This window comes from Coregonus lavaretus (genome assembly GCF_964263955.1).
Source record: "Coregonus lavaretus genome assembly, chromosome: 31".
Taxonomy (NCBI): Eukaryota; Metazoa; Chordata; class Actinopteri; order Salmoniformes; family Salmonidae; genus Coregonus; species Coregonus lavaretus.
The window spans coordinates 16,366,501-16,391,332 of record NC_140018.1 but is presented as its reverse complement, the minus strand read 5'-3'; the positions used below and the strand labels follow the sequence as shown (position 1 = coordinate 16,391,332).

Sequence of the window (24,832 nt, the reverse complement as noted above, 5' to 3'; positions counted from 1 at the left end):
TAAATCAGCACAACATTTTCCAGCTGTGCTAACATAATTGCAAAAGGGTTTTCTAATGAGCAATTAGCCTTTTTAAATGATAAACTTGGATTAGCAAACACAACGTGCCATTGGAACACAGGACTGATGGTTGCTGATAATGGGCCTCTGTACGCCTATGTAGATATTCCATAAAAAAATCAGCCATTTCCAGCTACAATAGCCATTTACAACATTAACAATGTCTACACTGTATTTCTGATCAATTTGATGTTATCTTAATGGCCACATTTTATTTTATTTCGAAATAAAGGACATTTCTAAGTTACCCCAAACTTTTGAACGGTAGTGTACTCTGCTCAGTCTCCTGTGCTGCTGTGATCTGCCTGGATGTTAAAGGTCTGTCATATTATAGTGCATCTTAAAAGGAAAAAGGTCAGATGATTCCCATACCCATAGCAACCACAGCCGTGAACGCCTTTTTAATTATTTTTAATAATTAGTCAGCTTCTGTCTCAGGAAATTCATGATAATACCAACGAGTAGCCAACTATAAGTTCCATATCAGTTGGAAGGCTAAAGTAATATTTAAAAAATCTAAAGAAATGATGGGTACAAAACTCCCCCCCCCATAAATAGTCATGTTTACATTTCAGTTTTTTACTGTCCACTTGACAGTTGTTCTGACAAAGGTGTATTGTAAAAAGTAATTGTTACAACAAACATGTACATTTATTTTTAGTGTTGACGCCTTATATGCACAGCACGGCAAAAATACACAGAAGGACAGAGAGACCTACAACTACACTGGACATGCATTCTGTTACCAAGGAAACAAACAAAAAACAGTAGGCAAACTAGCCTAAAAATGGCCACCAAGCCATCATATGGAATAATCAGTTATTTCCCAACAAGGTGTCAATAATGAGCACTGCAGTTCTCTTTAATGCCATAGATGCATCAGACACCGTTTATCCCATCTACAACACTCAAAAACGTAATGTCATCTCTTCTTTTCCTCTCTCATATTGTTGTTTTTAGTCAGAGTTAAAAATGTGCAGAAAAACATGAAATAACAAAACACGTCTTCTTCCTCTGAGCCCTTTGTTTTTTAAGGGTAAAAAAAACACTACACACAGAGAGGAGAGGTGAGGAGAGGAGGGGGTAAAGGTTAACCCTCTCCTGGTCTGGAGTACCAAAAGGAGGTCTAGAATTTGAAGAGGTCTATGAAGTGCTGAGGGGAAACAGGCATGAGGCAGTTGTCGGGATCGTTGGCTGTACAAGGATGTCCAGAGTCCTAGGAGACAGCAGGGAGAGCCATTGTTACTATACTATAGCATCACACATTCATATGAGTTCCATGTAAGACAGGACAACAGCGCCTAAAATACATTCAACATTTTCTAAAATTAAAGTAGTCACAACTTTAGTAATTTTCAAAGCAAAAATGCATAACAAACCAGAAGACGAGTGACAACAAGCTGAGTCTAAAACATGATTTATCACCAGGACAACAGAAAACAAAATGGCAGCCAGAAAGACAGACATGATGGGAAGGAAAGTACCTTGAATAATAAGGCCAGGTGGCGGTCCTTTAGGGGTCAGGGACAAGGACAGGGGGAGGCAGGAAGGAAGGAACAAGAGAAGGATGGAGAGGGATGCAGAAAGGTTAAAAGGTTAGAAACAGAAGGATGGGAGGCTGTCTGGTTCTAACAAAGCCTTGGCACAGAGAGGAAAGAGGAGTCAGTCTACGATGCCAGAGGAGAGAGGGGAAATAGAAGGCACATTGCTGTGAATCTAGGAGAGTTACAGTACTTGCAGGAGGAGCCCAGAACAATAAGGAGGTTGTTTAGAGTCTGGTACAGCATCATACCACTAGTTAGTGGTGACAGGAGCTGGCAAGGTGATGTACTCATACAGTGCTCAGTCTGCTCACACATTTTAGTCTTAATAGCACTGCTGTGACCAGTCCTTCTTTTCAGGAGCATCATAAGTGGGGCTACAAAGGCCAAACAAATATTCATAATAATTAACAATAACCTTGCTATAACCCATGCTTTTGAATGCAATGGGTGGTCGCTTTCTTAAATAAAAATTGGTAAAATCTGTCAATGAGGGTAACTCGGTTCATTCATTGATCTTTGAGCCCCATGTGAATAATTCGTCTGGTTTCACAAATTAGTTTCCTCCTTATGTTCGGGATTAGCAGTCATTAGCATTAACATTAGCCAACTAAAGCCCAACCAACATGCTAAACCTGTAGATCCCCAGGGAAGTCAATTTATTGCGTAGAAAAAACTAAAATTATTAATGATCTGGGTTCAACTGAGAAGGTTTTTAAAAGAGTAACTCTCAACCCCAATTTCAGCATTTGCCCCAACCCTTCAAAAAAATAAATGCATTCAGGTGAGAAGTTCTGGGTTGGTAGGTAAACATAGTTGTACCTGATCCCAACACTTTCTCACTAAAGCATACTTACCAGTCCACTGGCACGCTCTGATTAGAAAATTATGTGCACCGCGAACAAATATGCCTCTGGACAGTTAGCTCACAGTGATAAGGCGCAGAGTTCCTGACATCTATTGCCACTTGCGGTGTAAATTAAAATCATGGGACGCAAAAACAATATTTGAAATGTGGACTCTCATTTATTGTGGTATTGTTTTGGGAAGGAAATAGCAATAATCACCTTGACAATGAAGATTAGAGGCTCAATTCAATCCAACCCGCATTACAGTATTTATGCAGTAGCTCTTTTTCCAATGGTCATGACAGTCGTGAAGAGGGCACGACAAAGCCTATTCCCCCTCAGGAGACTAAAAAGATTTGGCACGGGTCCTCAGATCCTCAAAAAATTCTACAGCTGCACCATCGAGAGCATCCTGACTGGTTGCATCACCGCCTGGTATGGCAACTGCTTGGCCTCTGACCGCAAGGCACTACAGAGGGTAGTGCGTACGGCCCAGTACATCACTGGGGCAAAGCTTCCTGCCATCCAGGACCTCTATACCAGGCGGTGTCAGAGGAAGGCCCTCAAAATTGTCAAAGACTCCAGCCACCCTAGTCATAGACTGTTCTCTCTGCTACCGCACGGCAAGCGGTACCGGAGTGCCAAGTCTAGGTCCAAAAGACTTCTCAACAGCTTCTAACCCCAAGCCATAAGACTCCTGAACAGCTAATCATGGCTACCCGGACTATTTGCACTGCCCCCCCACCCCATCCTTTTTACGCTGCTGCTACTCTGTTAAGTATTTATGCATAGTCACTTTAACTCTACCCACATGTACATATTACCTCAACTACCTCAACTAGCCGGTGCCCCCGCACATTGACTCTGCAACGGTACCCCCCTGTATATATAGCCTCCCTACTGTCACTATTTTACTTCTGCTCTTTTTTTCTCAACACTTTTTTTGTTGTTGTTTTATTCTTACTTTTTTTGTTTAAAATAAATGCACTGTTGGTTAAGGGCTGTAAGTAAGCATTTCACTGTAATGTCTGCACCTGTTGTATTCGGCGCATGTGACCAATAAAATTTGATTTGATTTGATTTGAAATCAACTCACAGATTGGTTTTAGGTACTGTATAAAAACCTACAACTACTACCAGGGCAACCACTCTCACAGGTATGCTTTCACTTTTCAGAATTGGAAGTGTTTGGGTACGGGATGAATATTGTAAATAAAAGGATATAGAAATTAAATAAAGATATCTGTCCCATGTGAGATTAGAACTCCCAACCATTAAACTATGAGCCAAATGTCTTAGCGGACTGTGCCAATCAGTCATAGCAGCTGGAAAAAAATACAACAAGTTGACATGACCACCATTGGCATCTATTTTTTTTGTTACAATGGACATAGCTATGAATATAAATGTATAATCCTCATAGCCTTCATGTTTTTCTTTCTTCGTAAAATCACAGATGTGCATAATGACCAAATTCTAAAACGTTGAATTTGGTAATATGCGGCAATGTGCCTTACTGCCTTTTGAATTGTGTAACATCAGTAGTCAAGGAAGCAAAATATATTGCCACACTCCACTTACCAAGACCATTGCCAAATAAGGCACGCGGTCACCTACTTTTATAGTAAGCCTTGAGATGGTACCACCCAGCACATCTAGAAGGGGGTGTATTTCATACCAAACCCCTCCCCTGAGATGACGTAGAGGAACTTTCTCAAGGTGCCTCTACATCATGATTTAAATAGTAGAGTTGAACCACTAGGGTCAAAAAGAGCTAGATTTACTACTAAAAGACCAAAATATACTGAAAAAATAAATGCAACAATTTCTAAGATTTTACAGTTCATTAGGAAATCAGTCAATTGAAATAAATTCATTAGGCCCTAATCTATGGATTTCACATGACTGGGCAGGGGCGCAGCCATGGGTGGGCCATGGGTAGGCCCACCCACTTGGGATCCAGGCCGCGCCAATCAGAATTAGTTTTTCCCCACAAATGGGCTTTATTACAGACAGAAATACTCCTCAGCACCCCCACCCTCAGACTATCCCGCAGGTGAAGAAGCTGGATGTGGAGGTCCTGGGCTGGCGTGGTTATATGTGGTCTTCGGTTGTGAGGCCAGCTGGACTTACTGCCAAATTCTCTAAAACAACGTTGGAGGCGGCTTATGGTAGAGAAATTAACATTAGATTCTCTGGCAACAGCTCTGGTGGATATTCCTGCAGTCAGTATGCCAATTGCACGCTCCCTCAAAAATCTGTGCACAGAATGAGAAAAATAAGCATTTTGTGCATATGGAAAGTTTCTGGGATCTTTTATTTCAGCTCATGAATCATGGGACCAACACTTTACATGTTGTGTTTATATTTTTGTTCAGTATATTACTTTTGCAACAAACTGTCAAAATGAAGACCAGAATTGCCTTGCTTCACTATAACTAACCCTAAAACATCTGGTTTTCGATTATTAAAAAATAAAAACGTTACTCTAAGGGCTGACGTGAGAGGAATGTGATAGCGTTACATGCTGCTAGCGAAAAGGAGAGGGGCAGTTTTAAGGAGTTTGTTGGTTTTGGAAAAGAGGCTGTTTTCTCCACCCAAATGATTAGTCACTGCTAATAGTATCAGTTCGAGAGAAAATTAAATCAACTTTATTTAAAGTGCATATAACAAAAGTCTCAATACACAGAGAGATTATGTTCTTGAATCTTTTTGGGGGCGGTTGTGACTACACTACACATTACTGATAAAGATTGTTTTGGCTGTACATTTTCCTCACAGTACATTCCCGTCTAGTTCTCGAGAACGCAACGGGGCATACAGACATCCCTAGGGTTCTAAGCTGAATGTATATGGACCACAGCTGGCTCCATGTGGACTACAATCCTGACGCTCCGTTTAACGCTTAGAAGGGTCTTTCTATAAACTAGGGTACCAGTGAGGATTTTTTTTCTTTTCTTCAAGTCATTACATTAAGATATAAGGGGGGGTGGGGTAGATGAGTAGATTTCGGGGTGAAAACAGTCAGTTTTCATGGGCACACAAATCAAAAATAATTAATGCATTACAAAATCAAATGCTTCAAACTGAAAGAGTCACCTTACCTTGATACTTAAAACCCTAAAATCGATACTGTCATTAACGTGCTTCTTCAATAATTATGCATAATACTTGTTGGATGCGCATTTGGTGTCCAGCTGATTTGTTACGCTGTGATATTGTCACACATCATCTGATCCAGGAAGGAATATTCCGAATGACAGTCAAGTGACAAACAGCTGTTATGATGGTGCATTCGATGCAACAGCCCAAGTGCTGTAAAAAAGGTGTTCGCAAGGAATGTCCAGAATATTGTGGCATCTCATTCGTTACGCCGGTGAATACAGTTGTGCCTGGATCAGTGCTTCATTTGTAAATTGGGAGGTCCCTGAACACATAGTGACCGCGAGGGGGAGTGTCAAACACAACATAGCAGCCCCAGTAGCCTACTATCTACGGTGGTGAAATGGACAGCACTCTCCAAGGTGCTAATTAATTCAAACATTTTAGCCCACATACTTGAGTATAGCTGCGGGGCTTACACAAGTCCGAATTTCTTATAGCCTAATTTTCTAGACATCAATATATTGCAACCTTTTTTGACGACACTGCAGAACACCTGCCATATGGTCACCATCTTTCTCTGGATTTTTGTACTTGAAAAATGTCAAACTCGATTGCCTTTTCTTATTAATTTTTTATTTGGCTTTCCCACGATTCAAATTCAGTAGGGAGACAACTAGACTAGACTACGTGATGTGATTACGTAGGGACCTCTTCACTAGCTGACCACCACTACCAAGACCTGTGTCAAGATCAGTTATTTACCCCACTGGCCCTCCCCATAACCTATATGTACAAATAAGAGAGCAGGTCTGGAATCAGTGTGGCAGGATAGGATGATTACAAAAAAGGATCACCGCGCTTTTACATGATGGTCTTTCTGGGGGGCTAGAGAAATAACGAGGAGGCGACTTGATTTAATGCTGATCGCTTTTATTAGAATGTCTACAGTGTGAACAGTGAAATAATTAATCAATCATGCCGCGAGAGGTACCGGATCTGGGCAAATGGGTACAGGAACAAACAAAGTCAAATCTGAGAGGTGCCGGATCCTCTTCCGGCAGGATCCGGCACAAATTAAGCACTGGCCTGGATCCACATTGGATCTAATATCCCTAGTGAATTGATCATCTGTTGTGGTCTGCTTGATTTAACAGAGAAAGCAAAAAAGGCAATGAGTTCATGTTTTCATATGTTTTTGTGCCTCGGCTTGGACACGGAGTCCACTGTGCGCAATTGTGTAGGATATACTATTGCGCAATACCCAATGCTATTCCTATAAATTATTCTGGATATAATGACAACAAATACATAACCTAGTGGGCTTATTCACAATATGATCTGGTAATGAAATAACATGTCAAATACATTTTGTTTTCCATGTTAGACCTAAAGTAGGTAGCCTACTTTAACTTGAATTTGGAGCTCAGAAATTCAAGTACTGGGATTGGCCTACCTTGAAAAAAATACATTTCCTCAATTTGGTGCTTGAAAAGTTATTGTAATTATTGTAGCCAATTTATAAGATCTCCTGCTCCCTTAAAACTACCCATGATTTCATTTTTGATCCGTTTTTGTGAGAGATATGGCCACTAGAATTTTTTTCCCACCGCTTCAATTGAAGGGTGTTGTGCTACTCTGTTGCAGTAAAACAACATGTGGTTATTACTTACATTTTTGTCATTTAGCAGACGCTTTTCTCCAGAGCGACTTACAGTAGTGAGTGTCTACATTTTCTTACTATTATGAAGACAACATCTAATGTTTGCTTCAACTTGGCTTTCCATAGAAATTCTTACAACAAAAAAAAAAAAGAGGGCGGCAGGTAGCCTAGCGGTTAAGAGCTTTGGACCAGTAACCTAAAGGTTGGTGGTTTAAATCCCAGAGCAGACTAGTTGAAAAATATGCCGATGTGCCCTTGAGCAAGGCACTTAACCCTAATTGCTCTGGATAAGAGTGTCTACTAAACGCTTAAAATGTAAAAGAGACCTGGTTTTTGGTCCCTTTCTCATTATAAAAACAGCTATGGTGAGATTAATGCTACCGCTATTCATTACTTTATTATGTGTGCCTGCGTCGGCCACATACAAATCTCCATGCACGCATCCAGTCTATTTAGTCAGGCAATGTCCACATTATTCTCAAATTTTTTTAAATGTAAAAATATTTTGAATATCAATGCATTGGCAAGGCCCAAAATCTCAAATAAATAATTATTCTTAAAGTAGTGATGGCCTACTTTTTTTTTAAAACACTTTTTGTATGCTTTTTTGAGGGGGGGGGGGGGGGTTCTATATTATGCCCTATATGTACAGTTATATACACATTATATAATTGCATAACATTGAGGTCCTTGAAAAGTACAATTAAGTGCTTGAAAAAGTCCCTGAAAGTCCTTGAATTTGACTTGCCAATGTCTGTATGAACCCTGCTTAAAGGATGTATAGTCAAATCAAATGTAGTTGATATACAACAGGTGTTGACCTTACCGTGAAATGCTTACTTACAAGCCCTTAACCAACAATGCTGTTCAAGAAATAGTTAAGAAAAGATTTACTAAATAAAATAAAGTAAAAAATAAAATAAAACAATAATGAGGCTATATACAGGTGGTAACGGTACCGAGTCAATGTGCGGGGGTACAGGTTAGTCCTGGGCCTATGTTTTATAGGTGGAGTCCTCATAGTACACGTGGAACTGCATGAAAATCTTTTTTATTTTGGTTTCAAACCATTTTCAAATGTTGATCCCAATGTCACACATTGGCGCCATTGTTTATAGAAAGATCTAGACACATTAATAATCCTTGCGATACAGTTTAGAACAATTATTTCTCGCTGATATGAAAGTAAAGTTCAACATGTTTCCAAAACCGTATCACAAGTGAGGCGTATTAACACAGATAGTCGGGGCATTTCCCTCCCACGGCAGATACATTCGTGATTGACGCGAATGCGCTACCGTTACCGTCTATTAAATGGGCAAATCCCAGCCCTGAGCTGACTCCGAACTCCATAACCACAGCAAAAGGTCACCATGACATCAAAACACATCCAAAGATTTCTCCTGGCTAGGACGGACTCAAAATCTCAGTCTCCACTTTGAAACTTTATTTTAGTTTACTTTTCTTTCTTGCAAAGCACATACGCGAACATGGAAAAAATGCTTAATAAATCTATTATTAATATCCACCTAAAAATAGGCCTATGTATTATGGGAGTCCTCCTTGACATGCAGCTATGGAACACATAAAACGCGTCCGAAACAACACCCTATTCCCTATGGGCCCTGGTCAAAAGTAGTGCACTATGTAGGGAACAGGGTGCCATTTAAGATGCCGCCATATTGTCTAGTGTGTCTTCTTGTTCTTACCTTCCAGAAGAGGATGCTACAGTGTCTGCAGAAGTGCAGTGTGTCTCCGTACTGCTCTCTCTTGGGGTAGTATTTCTGTAAGGTGAAGTACATGAGCTTCCAGTCCACATGGCCCCTCTCTGACAGGATCAGATGCCTGCAGAACTACACACACAACATGAAGAGAAAACACGGTTAACACCATGTGGTAAGGAAAGAAAGAGATGTTAAGGTAACTGAAGGGTAATTCCTGTGTTATTTTATAAATGAGCACCATTTCATGTTCAACTCCAAAGAACTTATGTAGAATGCCTCCCTTACATTAAATGTGGCAACACTGCTCTCTGGTGGTCACTGTGCACTACTCACTGAACATGACCCTGTATTCAAGCAGTTTGTGACACTGATTACATTGAATGCCATGTTTAGATCCCAGTGACTTCTACCTGTTTCTCTGCAAAGTGAAACTGGCACAGCTTCTTCCACAGGTGCCGGTCCTCACTGAGCATGTGCAGCGTGGGCGTAGCCTGTCCCAAGTTGATGATGTCACAGGCGTCGGCGAACTTGTACAGGATGTTGTTCTGCATGTCTAGTGGCAGGTCACGCAGCGTCATCCCATTGGACAGTTGCTGGGGGGAGAGAGAAATAGACATATGTTGAAACTATGGCAAGACTGTAACAGAACTATCAGGTCAATTTCCCTCCATGCAAGAGGTCTCTTGACTACTGAAACTAAACAGATGGCACACGTCTAAGTACACAAAAGGATACAAGTTACAACTTTTTACCAAGCAAACACACTAACCACCTTGATAATGAGACACAATGAACCAGTCCATCTCTGAAGCCGAGCCAGTCTGATTCGGATTTAGCCAAACATCAGCATAAGAGTTGGCTAGAGCAGAACCAGACTGACACCTAGTTAAGGTTATGCCTGGCTGGCTGTGGCTGCAGCATTCCACTACACAATACAACACTGAGAGGACCCGATGACTGAACGCTGTCTGTCACCGTGCCAACTGTACCCAGGTCAGCAGTAGCCTCCCCTTATAGAGCCATGGCTGAACTATTAGGTGTGAGGGCTTTTAGGTTCATAATCATCCATTTAAAAAGACCCCCCCCCCCCCCCCCCCCCCCATACTCTACCTTGGGTATCTGCAGGTTGTTGAGCTGCTGCTGCCAGTTGAGGATGGTCTCCAGCCTGCAGACCCAGATGTTGATGTTGCCCACCAGGACAGACTTGCCCATGCCCCGGGTCAGGATGCACAGGGTGGAGCTCAGGTCCTGCAGCAGCTCCTTGATAAGGCGAGGGTTATGGTGGTCCTCCAGAACTGGACACAAAGAAAGAACAAAGGGGTTAAAACAGTGTAAAAAACAACAATGCCAAACATCTATTAAAAATGTTATGCTTTTTGTAATGGAAGAAATGTAGTCAAAAATGCAAAATAAAATAAAACTACAGGAAAATATTTATCAAAAGTCGAAGCATTTTGCCATTACTCCCAAAGCAAAACCACCATTTGAAGAGCGTACTGTACTCTCAAGGCATGCATGAAGCCAAAGCAAAATAGGTCTTTATATACTGCAGCTAATTCATGTTTTCCTTCCTGAGGCGAGTGGTTGTGTGACCTAAAGCTTAGATCTGATGGCTCCTTTGATCCGCCCGGCAACAGCAGCTCAGTAATGACGGGGCACTACAGCTGTGTGGTTTAGTGGCTGGGCAAACACTCTGACACAGCAGCAGTGAGACCGGTTCTACTGCCACGCTGATGAGACCAAACGGTACCAAGAAACCCAGTATTAGACTGTCAGTTTGAGGGCATTGAAATCAGGACAGAGAGAAGTGTTGTTCTCAGAAAAAGCGCTAGGCTGCATTTCACTTCTCCAACCAGGGAGCAGTGACAACACCAAGTATGGCTCAGGGCTAAAACCAGGGGCTGTGCCATTAGGCAATGTGCTGTGGTTACACTGTGTTATTCTGACAGGCCATTGAGTACAGACCAGGGAGGTACAGCATGATGAGGACATATCCCTCTCTCCGTCTCCCTCACCCTTCCGTACGATCTTCTCCAGCACGTTGAAGTAGTTCTTCTGAGCTGCTCCACTGAGGGACGGCAGCTGAGACCTGGCTATGAGCTGGAGGAGCTGCACAGAGGGAGAGAGAGAGAGAGAGAGAGAGAGAGAGAGAGAGAGAGAGAGAGAGAGAGAGAGAGAGAGAGAGAGAGAGAGAGAGAGAGAGAGAGAGAGAGAGAGAGAGAGAGAGAAGAGAGGTGAAAGAGAGGGTGAGGGTGAGAGAGAGGGTGAGGGTGAGAGAGAGGGTGAGGGTGAGAGAGAGAGGGCGAGAGAGAGTAGAGAGGTGAAAGAGTGAGATGAGGACAGGACACAAATCAAGGACTAGTATCAGCACATAACCAGTATAATTGATACATGCAGTTTCACTGATCAAGCTAAATCATGCTTAATAATTCAGATACTAGGCCAGCATCTTACTTTTGCCACATAGGTAAATCTCTGGATGTCCTGAGTGGCACTGGAAAAATCTAGACGGTTGAAGGCTTCCCCTAGCGTGCAGTATCCATGTCTCTAAGGTAAGAACACACACTTAATTACCAAAACACATACCGTGTAAGGTAAAGAGTGGAATGGGCAATAAACAAAATCTAGTGGACATTCTCTATTTTTATTTACTGTCCATTAAACATCGCATAAAGTGTATCCACATTCCAGGTCTTGTGTCGCACAGTTATATGGTGCAGTTGACCTAAACTCTCCTCACCTCTCTCGTGCTCTCCTTCTGAACATAGATCCACTTCTCCTGGTAAACAACTGGGAAAAGAGAGAAAAGAAAGCAGAGTCAAAGAGAGAGATTTACTTTGCTATTTATCATAACTGTTTTGTTAAACCACTGTTGCCAAACCTCATGCTAGCTGGCTAGCATTCCTAATAGCTCTAGTGGTTGGCCATTTCCCCCCAAAGACCTTTAATGGGAATAAGATGGCTGCGGTCAGTGCTACTCACACTGTGATTTGGTGTTGTTGTTGTAGAAGTCTTTTTTCCTCTTTTTGGCAGCTACCTCGCACACATTTCCAGTAAACAGATTCTCTTTGTTTTCATCGCAGAGCCTGTTTCAGAAAGACAAGGTAGACATGAAAGGAGTGAGTCAATAGCATTGTTTATGAGCATTGGCATGGTGGACATCAGTGTATTCATGTAACTAAGTCACTGTCCACGCTGCAGATGGCCAGAGCCTGGCCATGCCCAGATGACTGCCTGACTACCACTGAGGTGATTAAGACTGGCAGAGCCCTGATCTGACCTGGCTGACCTCTTGTTTCTCAGAAAGACTCATGGAGAAGGTTAGAGGCCAGAGACTATTTTCTGACCATAACATCAGCTCTAATGCTGGACGAAATCAGCTAATCTCTTTATCTAGGGAACCACACTGTATCATTGAGGCATTGAGGCAAGCATAAAATATCTTGCAGCAAATCAACTTCCTATCACAGGCAGCTAATCTCAGAACCCAGATTATACAGCAACTATCAACTTCCTACAGTCCTGTTCAGATTAAATACTCGATACAGGTTATCCATTAAATTAGTTTATAGTAATTTGGGTGAACTACCCCTTTAACCCCTAGTCCATGTTGTTGCTCCTACATCTGTTTTATGTTATTGCTCCTGTTATCTGAACACAGTGCATCTGGAACATCATTGACCATTACCCTGCTCTGATCTCTATGGGTGTCGTGTTCTCTCTCTACACAGACAATCAGCTGGTTTAATGAGGACTGGCTGCTAGATCAAAGTGAGTGGTCCACTGATGTTCTCCATGCATTAGTAATCCATGTGCTCAGCCTTATCACGTGACTATCTCAGCAGCAGAGCAACTCTCCCTCCAGCCTGTCTCAGATCCACACAGACTGACCACAGGCAGGGAGGGGGCTGGAGATTAAGCAATGCATTGGTGTGGACCAAAGTTTTTTGCGTGTAACACATGCAGCTTATCTAGGCTGTAGGCTAATTCAGGCCGTTTTATGTACTGATCCCACTGCTTAATTCATGCACGCACGAACGTGGACATTCGTGCACACACACCAATCAGTAACAGGGAATTAGAGGTGAGGAATGCAATAACCTAACATTTTACAGAGGATTCTCACTGCAGCATGTCTGGACAGAGAAGAAGGAAAAACTAAAACCCTCAGAGACAGACAGGAGGAACAGAGCAACTTTGGCTCTCAAACTACTCAAAATACACCCTGTACAGTCAATGTGGGTCTTTGACAGTCAATGTTCACCTTTTACATGGTATCAGCTAAATGGCTGAGAGAGAGTGTTGAACTACTGTGTTGGACTTGGATCAGTACAATAGCAGTCATAATGATGTCGGTCTGTGGGAGTGTTTTTTTAGCAGTCAATGGCTACTGTGGGGGTAGATGCTGTATGTCATTGGCCTTTGTGAGTCTGGATGTTTTTTGGAGGATAGCCACTGAGAGGAAATTATGTCATTGGTTATTGTGTGGTGCAATGTCATAGTTTGTTTTTCTGTGAGGTATTTGTAGGATGTTTATTGCCAAATGTTGTATTGTGAGGTACTGGAGGGCCAACTTTAGATTTGATGACACCATAAAAAGGTACTCACTACACAGCGACTAATAGCCTATACGATTATAACCATCAGAGATAAATAGCTACTGCATCACCACATAAAAAAAAAAAAGTGTAGCAAATCATAACAATCAGATGTAATACTCTGCCATGTCAAAATATAAGATTATTATTTTTCCTAATCTGTTTTGTTTGTCTAGACTGGAGCACCACATGGGGCTCTGAATGGTAAAACCCCTGCCTAAAAGCCTCATCATTCACTACCACCACAGTCCACAGGTCATAACAGAACATGTTTCCTGCAGATAACAAGCCAGCCCTCCTGCTGAGAGAAGTCAAAGACTGCCCAAAACATTATTTTAACAGACAAGAGAAAGACAAAAATAACTTGTTGGGAGCCACTGCTATAACATAATGAGTTGTGACAAAGATGTTGGCTACATACAACGCCATGCTGATTTGATGAACACAAGAACTCCCTACATAGTACATCCTTCATCTCTTTATATGGCAATACAATGCAGGGTCAACCCCATGCACCCAATTGTAGCATTACATAAATATGAATCCGCTACAAAACCTGACAGAGAGAAGGAAGGTAGGAAAATTCCTGGCAACTTTAAATCAACATAAATAGGTTTGCTAGTGAATGTTAAATTGAACCACATGTCAGAACAGATGGGAGATTAGGAGATGGGAAAAAGGAGGGCATAAAAACATTGGGAGGTGGCCATTTTTCTCCTACGTGGAAAAGAGAGGGAGGACAAGTGCTGTGTTCCTTCATCAGTGCACCTGTTTACAATGGACCAAGGAGAGGACTAGCCAAGTCAATCCCCTGTGACCTTTCAGGTCAATTAGCCTAATCAATATACTACCAATTTAATTAAGAAATCAACTAACCAATTAGTCAGTCAATCAATGTAGGGAAGAGTGGGGTAAGTTGTACCTCCCCTTGTTTCTAGAACTCCATACACAAAATGAATCATGTCAAATCAATACATTCTGACCAAATGTTTAGGAAGAGGTCATAATTTCATGGAGTCTGAAGGAAGAAACCACATTAGCAAGTTAGGTAAAAAAAAGAAAAACTGGATTTCACAAAGTCAAATGAATTTGTGTTATAGGTTTCATGATGCTTCCATCTAAACCAAAGTAGATAGTTTTAAGACATTTTATACATCAGTTGGGGTCTTTATAACTACAATAAGATGTCTTAAACCTAGCATGAAAGTTTACCTTGTAGCTGTGGGCTAATATAGTCAAAATGGTTGCTTTGGGGTAAATTGTGCCAAGTGTGCCATTTGGCCAGGGGTAAAATTTTGTCAGTAATATGCATAGTATTTTTTGCAACTTGTCATGCATATAAACTCAAGAGAAGGTGGTGGTAATATTTGATTCAGTACAGAAATTTGTAGATGTGGAACATCTTTACCTCAACTTACCCGGTCCCTATACTCAATTTAGGCTACCCCATACCAGGGTAAGTTGTGCCAAGAGACAACTTGTTTTGGACAAGCTATGTTTTCAAAACTGTTATGTTCACATTAATTCTGATTATTTCCAGGGATCCACAACATCCTGAAATATATGTAGATATCTTTGTTAGAAAGAATACTATATTTCCCTTGATGTAGTGATGAATGTAAAACAAATGGCTCCAAATACCCCACTCTCCCCTACTGATTTATGAATCTGTCAGTCATGTCTATTTCACAATACAATTCTCCACAGGTTGCATAGCTGGAGAAGGAAACTTTGTTTGTTTTGATGTGTGTGCCTGGGTGGAGGAGGGTATCCTCCTCTGGCTGGCAGGTATTGAGTCAGTTCCCTCAGACAATCAGTCAGTCACAAACAACTATTCTCAATATTCACACTTACTGTCTGACAGGCTGTGGGAGAAACAGGAACCTGACACGTTTAAAACACCCAACCTAAATGTGACTCTGACCTTCACCCACACTGATGACAACACACACACATCTTGAGATCTTTCCTACCCTCCTGCTCACCTTCATCCTATGGTACATCCTCACCAGTTGGGTCGGTTTTATTTGGTGAGTGACTCACTTTACTCTGAGCCTTGCTTCAACAACCCTACCATTAAATCGCCTCCGTCTGTTGCCATGATGCCCTGGTGATGACAGGCGCCAATTATGGAGTGTAAATCACTTCCTGAATGTCCTGAGGTCTCTCCTAGTATGGAATTAAGAATAGGTTATGGCCGACTGGATCCGTCCTACTGTGATTTACCCTAATCTCTTGACAGAGTGACAGTATTTCACGAGTTTACTGTGCCTCTTTAATCATCTAAAAAAGCACTTCCTACTGATGTTTCCTGTTTCATGGGCTGACAACATGAACACTTCCTCCTAGTGTCACTGACACAGTTACTCTCTGTCCAACTGATCTCAACGCTAACTGGATCCATTTGTTATATCAAGTGATTCCATACAGATAGACTGCAAGAAAAACCTACTACCACCAATTCCCTTTCTCGGTTTATCCTGAGCATAAAAGGTATGCATCAATGTGAACATTGTGAAGTTTCACCAGTAAAAGAGTAACAGCTGGTTCATTTAACATGGTGGATAAGTACAGGTGAGCAAAGCCTGCTGGGAAAGACTACAGCACAGCAACTATGACAGAGAACCATGACAGAGTGCAATATCCACCATACATTTTCATGAGTTCTATATCAGTCTCACTGAAAAACGTTCTGAGAAACTGAACTAAATTGATTAACTAAAAATAAGAGAAATACAATAAGGTATAATAGCCATATAACCCATAGGGATGTGTCAAGGTAAATAATCTCAGTTTCATTATACAGCGGAATAATGAAATATAAGCTTCAAAGACTTCAGTCAAAATAATCCCTTATTCCCTTCAGCAAGGAGATCAAATAGAACAGAGGTTGAATATATAAATAAATAAAAGCTATAAAAAAAAAAAGTGCCATTCATAATTATTCAGCTGTGTTTCATCTTATAATATCCCATGTCCCCGGAGCCATTAAAAGCCATTAAAAATTAACAGTAGACCGTTAAATAAAAGCAACAGCTGAGGGGAAAGAAGAGTAGCGAGCACAGTCTCTACGTCTATAATAACTAACCACACACACACGTTACAGGCTGTAGTCAGTCAGGAAAGCCATTAGATCAGTAATAAATGGCAGACTATATCTCTGCTCACAACCCTGTTTTTCAATGGAAACCAATATCCAATGGTGAAATAGAGTGTGGTGAATGACAATGTTAGATGGTTCATTCAGAAAGGCTACCAGGTGCTGTCTGACTGTACATAAAAGCTAATACAAGACATTATCATAGATGGTGCAGGGTGTCATGTAAAAATGACCACAGCGTGAAAAAGCTCACAATCAATTATTTTTAGCATTTTTACACTGATGATATTTACATGACACAGGGCTTTTAATGAGGATCATTTCAAGCACGTGAGCAACAGTTGATACTTTGTATAGTTCGCATCTGCTATGTAGCCGAAAAGCAGTCTATAGCCAATTTTATTCGATATAATACTAAACAATCAAAACAAAGTCAATGTCAATTGGCATTGATCTGAATGATAGGACTTGAAATGAAATAGATTAACATCACATGGCTATATTACAGATATGTGTTTGATTGTACGAACCTTATTATACGTCAGTGTTTTTTTTTTAAAAAGGGGCGCACACTGAAGGAAGGTGTTCTACAAATAAACTCATGAATACAGCAACTCATGAGAAACAGGCAGAGTATATATAATATATATATATATATATATATATATATATATATATATATATATATATAACCATTTGGTAGTACTACAGTGAATGTAGGTTAATAGGTTAATTATTAAGAGCGATGAGGGCACGTACGTAAACGGCACTTACTCTTCCAAGTCTATTCCGTTGTTGTTGTCTCCCAATTCATTTCCATAGAACTCGATCCTCTTCCAGCCATCCTCGGTCTTGATCCAGCTCCATCCTGGCGACCTCCAGTCCTGGCCCAAGAAAGGCATCCTTCACCCGAGGAGTGTGCAAGAAGACAGTTGCTGTTTGTGTAGCTAGCTAGCTGCTAGTTACCTGTGTGTGTACTGTTGTATTGCCACGATTAACGTTAAATCACTGTGAGGAGAGATGACATATTGTAGCTAGCGATTTCAAGTACAAAATTAAACATCAGTTGTCAACACTGTCGAATGTACAATAAAGATAAAGTAATTGTTAAATATTGACTACTACTGCCCGGATATCTGTCAAGCACATTTTTCTGGTTGAGCTGAGTTAGAAAAGGCAGAGCAAATGACAGCTAGCTCGCAAACTGATTACAGTATCAGGAAAACGATGAACAGACTATAGAGACAGAGGACTATTGTGTTTCTTACTTAAATATATATTTCCAATCAAACCAAACTTACTGAGAGAGCGATTCCGTTGTTGTATTGAGAAACGCAGCTTTCCTCTGGAAATATTGACGGAAGTAAACATATCATACAGTGGAATGTGGCACGCCTCCTGTCTTTCTGTGATTGGACATCTTCACTTAATTTATCTTGTTGCTACCCGAAATTCCATCGCTGATTGGCTGTCACTGTTGTCAATCATTAGCTTTTTTATTCGCTGTGTTTTGCTAAGACATTTTTCTGCACGTGATAGAAACCTCGCACATGTTGCGGGAGTGTATTGGTTTGGATATGGGGGAAGGGATATAAGACCGCGCTTGCTAAGCAGAACGGTATGAGTTGACTTCGCTCTAAGACATTTCATGTTTTGATACCGCTATAGGCTATTTAAAAACCATTCTAGAGATTTAACCCTGACATGATATCCCAGTTACAAATCGTGACCTATAAGGTTCTGTCTGACATTTTGGTTTTAAAAAATTAGTTACTCACATAGTTGCTCTTTAGGTGGTCCTTTACATGTGATATGTGTCAGATTTTAAAAAGTAAATTGACAATAAAACCATTTAAAATCAGAAAGTTCTATCTGCGGAAAAACCTTTTAACTTGGTGCCATAAGGTTCGATCAGCAATCCAATCACACAATGCTGGATTGTCAATCAAAAATAATTGTATGTAAGGTGATATACAATGCATTCGGAAAGTATTCAGATCCCTTCCCTTTTTCCACATTTTGTTACGTTACATCCTTATTCTAAAATTGATTAAATAACTTTTTTCCTCATCAATCTACAGCCCATGATGACAAACAGGTTTTTAGAAATGTTTGCTGATTTAGTAAAAATAAAAAACGGAAATACCTTATTTACATAAGTATTCAGACCCTTTGCTATGAGACTCGAAATTGAGCTCAGGTGCATCCTGTTTCCATTGATCATCCTTGAGATGTTTCTACAACTTGATTGGAGTCCACCTGTGGTAAATTCAATTGATTGGACATGATTTGGAAAGGCAAACACCTGTCTATATAAGGTCCCACAGTTGACTGTTGACAGTGCATGTCAGAGCAAAAAATTTCTGCAGCATTGAAGGTCCCCAAGAACACAGTGGCCTCCATCATTCTTAAATGGAAGAAGTTTGGAACCACCAAAACTCTTCCTAGAGCTGGCTGCCCGGCCAAACTGAGCAATCGAGGGAGAAGGGCCATGGTTAGGGAGGTGACCAAGAACCCGATGGTCACTCTGACAGAGCGCCAGAGTTCAGAGTTCCTCTGTGGAGATGGGAGAACCTTCCAGAAGGACAACCATCTCTGCAGCACTCCACCAATCAGGACTTTGTGGTAGAGGGGCCAGACAGAAGCCTCTCCTCAGTAAAAGGCACACGACAGCCCGCTTGGAGTTTGCCAAAAGGCACTTTAAGGACTCTCAGACCAGAAACTCTCAGAAACAAGATTCTCTGGTCTGATGAAAGCAAGATTGAACTCTTTGGCCTGAATGCCAAGTGTCACGTCTGGAGGAAACCTGGCACCATCCCTACGGTGAAGCATGGTGGTGGCAGCATCATGCTATGGGGATGTTTTTCAGCGGCAGGCACTGGGCGACTAGTCAGGATCGAGGGAAAGATTAACAGAGCAAAGTACAGAGAGATCCTTGATGAAAACCTGCTCCAGAGCGCTCAGGACCTCAGACTGGGGAGAAGGTTCACCTTCCAACAGGACAACAGCCCTAAGCACACAGCCAAGACAACGCAGGGGTGGCTTCGGGACAAGTCTCTGAATGTCCTTGAGTGGCCCAGCCAGAGCCTGGACTTGAACCCGATCGAACATCTCTGGAGAGACCTGAAAATAGCTGTGCAGCGACGCACCCCATCCAACCTGACAGAGCTTGAGACGATGTGCAGAGAAGACTCCCCAAATAGAGGTGTGCCAAGCTTGTAGCGTCATACCCAAGAACACTTGTTGCTGTAATCGCTGCCAAAGGTGCTTCAACAAAGTACTGAGTAAAGGGTTTGAATACTTATATAAATGTCATATTTCTGGGTTTTGTCTTTAATACAGAAAAAAACCCTGTTTTTGCTCTGTCATTATGGGGTATTGTGTGTGTATATGGATGATGGGAAAAATACAAATTAATCAGTTTCAGAGTACGGCTGTAACGTAACAAAATGTGGAAAAAGTCAAGGGGTCTGAACTTTCTGAATGAACTGTACTTATTTATTGGGTCATGAAAGAGGAACACATCACAAAACAATTCTGAGATCTGGGAATTGAAAAATACTAATTATCTCAAAACTATACACTACCGGTCAAAGGTTTTAGAACACCTACTCATTTTCTTTATTTTTTATATTTTCTACATTGTAGAATAATAGTGAAGACATCAAAACTATGAAATAACACATATGGAATCATGTAGTAACCAAAAAAGTGGTAAACAAATCAAAATTATTCAACTAGCCACCCTTTGCCTTGACATCTTTGCACACTCTTGGCATTCTCTCAACCAGCTTCATGAGGTAGTCACCTGGAATGCATTTCAATTAACAGGTGTGCCTTAAGTTAATTTGTGGAATTTATTTCCTTCTTAATGCGTTTCAGCCAATCAGTTGTGTTGTGACAAGGTAGGGGGGTATACAGAATATAGCCCTATTTAGTAAAACACCAAGTCCATATTATGGCAAGAACTGCTCAAATAAGCAAAGATAAACAACAGTCCATTAATTTAAGACATGAAGGTCAGTCAATACAGAAGATTTCAAGAACTTTGAAAGTGCGGTCGCAAAAACCATCAAGCGCTATGATGAAACTGGCTCTCATGAGGACCGCCACAGGAATGGAAGACCCAGAGTTACCTCTGCTGCAGAGGATAAGTTCATTAGTTACCAGCCTCAGAAATTGCAGCCCAAATAAATGCTTCACAGAGTTCAAGTAACAGACACATCTCAACATCAACTGTTCAGAGGAGACTGTGTGACTCAGGCCTTCATGGTCGATTGCTGCAAAGAAACCACTACTAAAGGACACCAATAAGAAGAAGAGACTTGCTTGGGCGAAGAAACACAAATAATGAACATTAGACCGGTGGAAATGTGTCCTTTTGTCTGGAGTCCAAATTTGAGATTTTTGGTTCCAACCACCGTGTCTTTGTGAGACGTGGTGTGGGTGAACTCCGCATGTGTATTTCCCACCGCAAAGCATGGAGGAGGAGGTGTTATGGTGTGGGGGTACTTTGCTGGTGACACTGTCTGTGATTTATTTAGAATTGAAGGCACACTTAACCAGCATGGCTACCACAACATTTTGCAGCGATACGCCAACCCATCTGGTTTGGGCTTAGTGGGAATATCATTTGTTTTTCAACAGGTCATTGACCCAACACACCTCCAGGCTGTGTAAGGGCTATTTTACCAAGAAGGAGAGTGATGGAGTGCTGCATCAGATGACCTGGCCTCCACAATCCCCCGACCTCAAACAAATTGAGATGGTTTGGGATGAGTCGGACCACAGAGTGAAGGAAAAGCAGCCAACAAGTGCTCAGCATATGTGGGAACTCCTTCAAGACTGTTGGAAAAGCATTCCAGGTGTAGCTGGTTGAGAGAATGCCAAGAATGTGCAAAGCTGTCATCAAGGCAAAGGGTGGCTATTTGAAGAATCTGAAATATAAAACATATTTTGATTTGTTTAACACTTTTTTGTTTACTACATGATTCCATATGTGTTATTTCATAGTTTTGATGTCTTCACTATTATTCTACAATGTAGAAAATATTAAAAATAAAGAAAAACCCTTGAATGAGTAGGTGTTTTAAAACTTCTGACCGGTAGTGTACATTTAGCAGATAGAACCTTATAGTCCCAAGTCCTTGATTATTCATGTCATAGGTCCTCTTTTTAAATGACAGATTTTTTTCCAGCACTTTTTCAGAATAATGGCCATAATGGAAGCTCTTTATGGTAAAAACAAATACAGATTCCTTAGAGCAGTGGTTCCCAAACTGTGGGGTGTGCCCAGGGGTCCGAAGGGGGGGGGCTTTTAACTTACTCTTGAAAGGTAATAGTAGAATGCACAAGGTGCAATTTCAAAATTGGGTAGTGCATCATCAGTTCCTCTTGTGATGTTAGTCATCGCATACCTTAGAGAGCTATTGATAACTTGTCAGAAATGTCCAGATCAACTAGCCCATGTCAGCTAATTTTTATTTATTTAGATTTTTTAGCCAATAGATATTGTTGTAATTTTTTTGTTACTCAAATATCACATTAATACATATTAGACATGGCAAAATGTATAGAATTGCAATAAAAGTAGCTTTAAAACTGCAGCATTTTCTTTGCACCCCATGACAAAATGTGTAGAATTGCTGGAAATAAGCTTTAAACTTGCAAAATTCTATCCACCAACAAGAAGGGTGTTACAGTTTGTGTCATGAACAGTGCTTGAGCCCAAAGAAAGTTTCAAGAAATAGACGTGTTGCGTGCGCGCGCATGAGGGGGGGCGCAGGATATTCCCCAATGCTGGAAGGGGGGCCCAGAGTGAAAAAGTTTGGGAACCCCTACCTTAGAGCATATTTAAGGCCTTTAGGAGAGGCATTGGTGTTTTTATTTTGTTCTATATCAATACGAAAACCTCCATGGAAAGAGTATTTCATAAAAATTACAAACCACATTTTATTGATAACTAGCAAGTAGTTTAATTACTTTGGGAGTCAGAGACCAGAAGAATATATCAGTTTACTCATCCAGATCTACGCTTTAGCAATGTTGCTAGTTATCCATGGTAGTGGTGCCTTGAGAAGTGGGTATACTCTAATTTTGCCTAACATTTCCCAAACGGCTCGCCCGGCAAAGGAAAGGTGCCCTGTGTGAAAAATTCTATGAGAAACAGTGACATACACTCTGGATGACCTAAAATGATAAATCCCATATTGGTCTTTCACAGGCCAACCCAAGCTGTACTGTGCAGTAGGCTAATAGTAGGCCTACTATTGAAATAGATAAATAAGGCTGTCAACTGAGTCAGAAATTCACAGGTTTCAGATTTTCCCAATACTTCAGGTTTTTGCTCTCAAAGTCAAACTTTTTTTTATTAGAAAACAACAAAACCAGATGTTCAAAGTCCATAACAATGTTTAAACCACATCAGGAAACCACTTTTGAGGACTGGGAAAAATCTAATACATTTTAATTTTTTTGTGTAGTTACCCTTTAATTGTTGTTCGGTTAGCATTTCAGTAGCACATGAGATGGAGTTTAAAAAACAAATGGCCACTGGATTTATGCAAACAATCACAATATCATTCTGCCAGGTAGGCATAGGCTACTTTGTAGCTAGTTAACATTTAATTGAGAAGGTTTCTGGGAAAGCCTTTCCATCTACCAGAAGACAGTTAGGCCTATCATTAGCATCCCTATATTTTTCATGTTCCTTCATTGTTGGAAACCTGGATGTTTTACTTCATATTATTAGGGATGTCTTACCTTGCTTCAAAGTAGCCTATAGCCAAAATCCCACCGTAGAAACATGGAGGCAATTTTTTTATAAAGACTTCCTCATATGCGTTCTCCTGTTCTATTGGTTTTCTTTAAACTTTTTTTGATTGTCTATCAGCCATAGTCATATTAGCAATGCATGATAGTTGTTGCATCTTTAGATCTCCCCTCTTTCTAAATTTATAAGGGATATTTTCATCTCTGTCCATGAAACCGCTTGCATGTGCTGTGTCGCAAATTGCGTTTTGGAACATTTGCACGTAGGCCTACCACCATGTAAAAAATGAAGAAATAATAGTTTATCAACATTTTAAGCTAAACGTTCTGATCTGTTCCATCAGCCGTATTAATTGATATGCCGTATACCTGTGTATACCTCCACTACACTACTTAGATACGCATCGTGGGGATTAAGAAGTGAGTATACGCAATGCAATGCCGTATACCTGTGTATACCTCCACTACACTACTTTGATACGCATCGTGGGGATTAAGAAGTGAGTATACGCAATGCCCACTGAAAAATAAGTGGGTATATACGGCGTACACCTGCATATACCCTCCACTACACCACTGTTTGTCATTTTAGAGAACTATCGCTTTAATAAATGTTTGATGAACATTAATTAATATATTTGATGATGTGATTAGAAAGAAGGAAGGGTAGTCTCATTATTTAATCATTAAATGTCTGTACTGTTCTGTTAAAATATAAATTATTTTTAACATTCTGTGCCAGATAGTACCTTCCCACTGGGCACAGACGTCAATTCAACATCTATTCCATGTTGGTTCAACGTAATTTAATTTAAATGACGTGGAAACAATGTTGATTCAACTAGTGTGTGCCAAGTGGGTTATGACTGAACCCAGATTTACATTTCTGACCAATAAGATTCTATCTGCGATTGCAACCCCACATTTCAATGCAATTATCCGGTGTATGTGACAATAAAACATCAACAAAAAACGAAAAGACTGATTTATAAATGTCTTAGGATTTTGATACTCTGAACTTTAGGTACCTTTAAGGTGAGGACCTTATTGGTTTAAGATTAATTTACAAAAAAACTGCTCTGAGATCTGGGATGCGAAAACGTCAATGCTCAATATCTCAGAAGTTTGCTTTGCACAGATAGAACCTTACAGTCCCAAGGTCTGGAAATGTCAACCTGTGTGCAGAGAGAGACTTTGGATAGACATTTGCTGCGTTCAAGACAACTCGGAACTCGAGAAACTCTGGAATTTGTTGGTGCTTTCAAGACAACTGGGAACTCGAAAAGAAACTAGGTCAAATCGTGACGTCAGTGATCTTCAGGTCGGAGAAGTCGGAGCTCTAGGATGATCCCAGAGTTTCCGAGATCTGTCTGACATTTGCTAAATCCTTGCAGAACTCCCATTTTGCAGATCCCCAACCAGACA

The 24,832-nt window shown here is 40.8% G+C and overlaps 1 protein-coding gene across 2 annotated transcripts; it reads right to left on the bottom strand.

The window, feature by feature from the left end:
* Nucleotides 1-454: 454 nt before the first annotated feature.
* fbxo25 (F-box protein 25) lies at nt 455-18,025 on the bottom strand. Of its 2 annotated transcripts, none has more exons than XM_084148995.1 (10): nt 17,938-18,025; nt 17,411-17,539; nt 11,921-12,024; nt 11,679-11,728; nt 11,393-11,485; nt 10,954-11,047; nt 10,049-10,233; nt 9,349-9,531; nt 8,924-9,067; nt 455-1,276 (listed from the first exon to the last, which is right to left on the bottom strand). In XM_084148995.1, the coding sequence occupies exons 2-10, from the start codon at nt 17,536-17,538 to the stop codon at nt 1,187-1,189; spliced, it is 1,071 nt and encodes a 356-aa protein (XP_084005121.1). In that variant the 5' UTR covers nt 17,539; nt 17,938-18,025; the 3' UTR covers nt 455-1,186. The 2 variants fall into 2 exon arrangements, with proteins under 2 accessions (XP_084005121.1, XP_084005120.1); XM_084148994.1 differs by having other exon boundaries at nt 17,411-17,644; nt 17,938-18,024.
* Between the last annotated feature and the right edge of the window lie 6,807 nt (nt 18,026-24,832).

What these genes read in the sequence shown, in the direction of transcription:
- fbxo25 (XM_084148995.1), bottom strand. Translation starts at nt 17,538, where the DNA reads ATGCCTTTCTTGGGCCAGGACTGGAGGTCGCCAGGATGGAGCTGGATC. An exon ending in GGAGAAGATCGTACGGAAGG is followed by an intron (nt 10,234 to 10,953) that starts GTGAGGGAGACG and finishes CTTTGTGTCCAG; the next exon opens with TTCTGGAGGACCACCATAAC. An exon ending in TTCACTTTGCAGAGAAACAG is followed by an intron (nt 9,068 to 9,348) that starts GTAGAAGTCACT and finishes TTGTGTGTGTAG; the next exon opens with TTCTGCAGGCATCTGATCCT.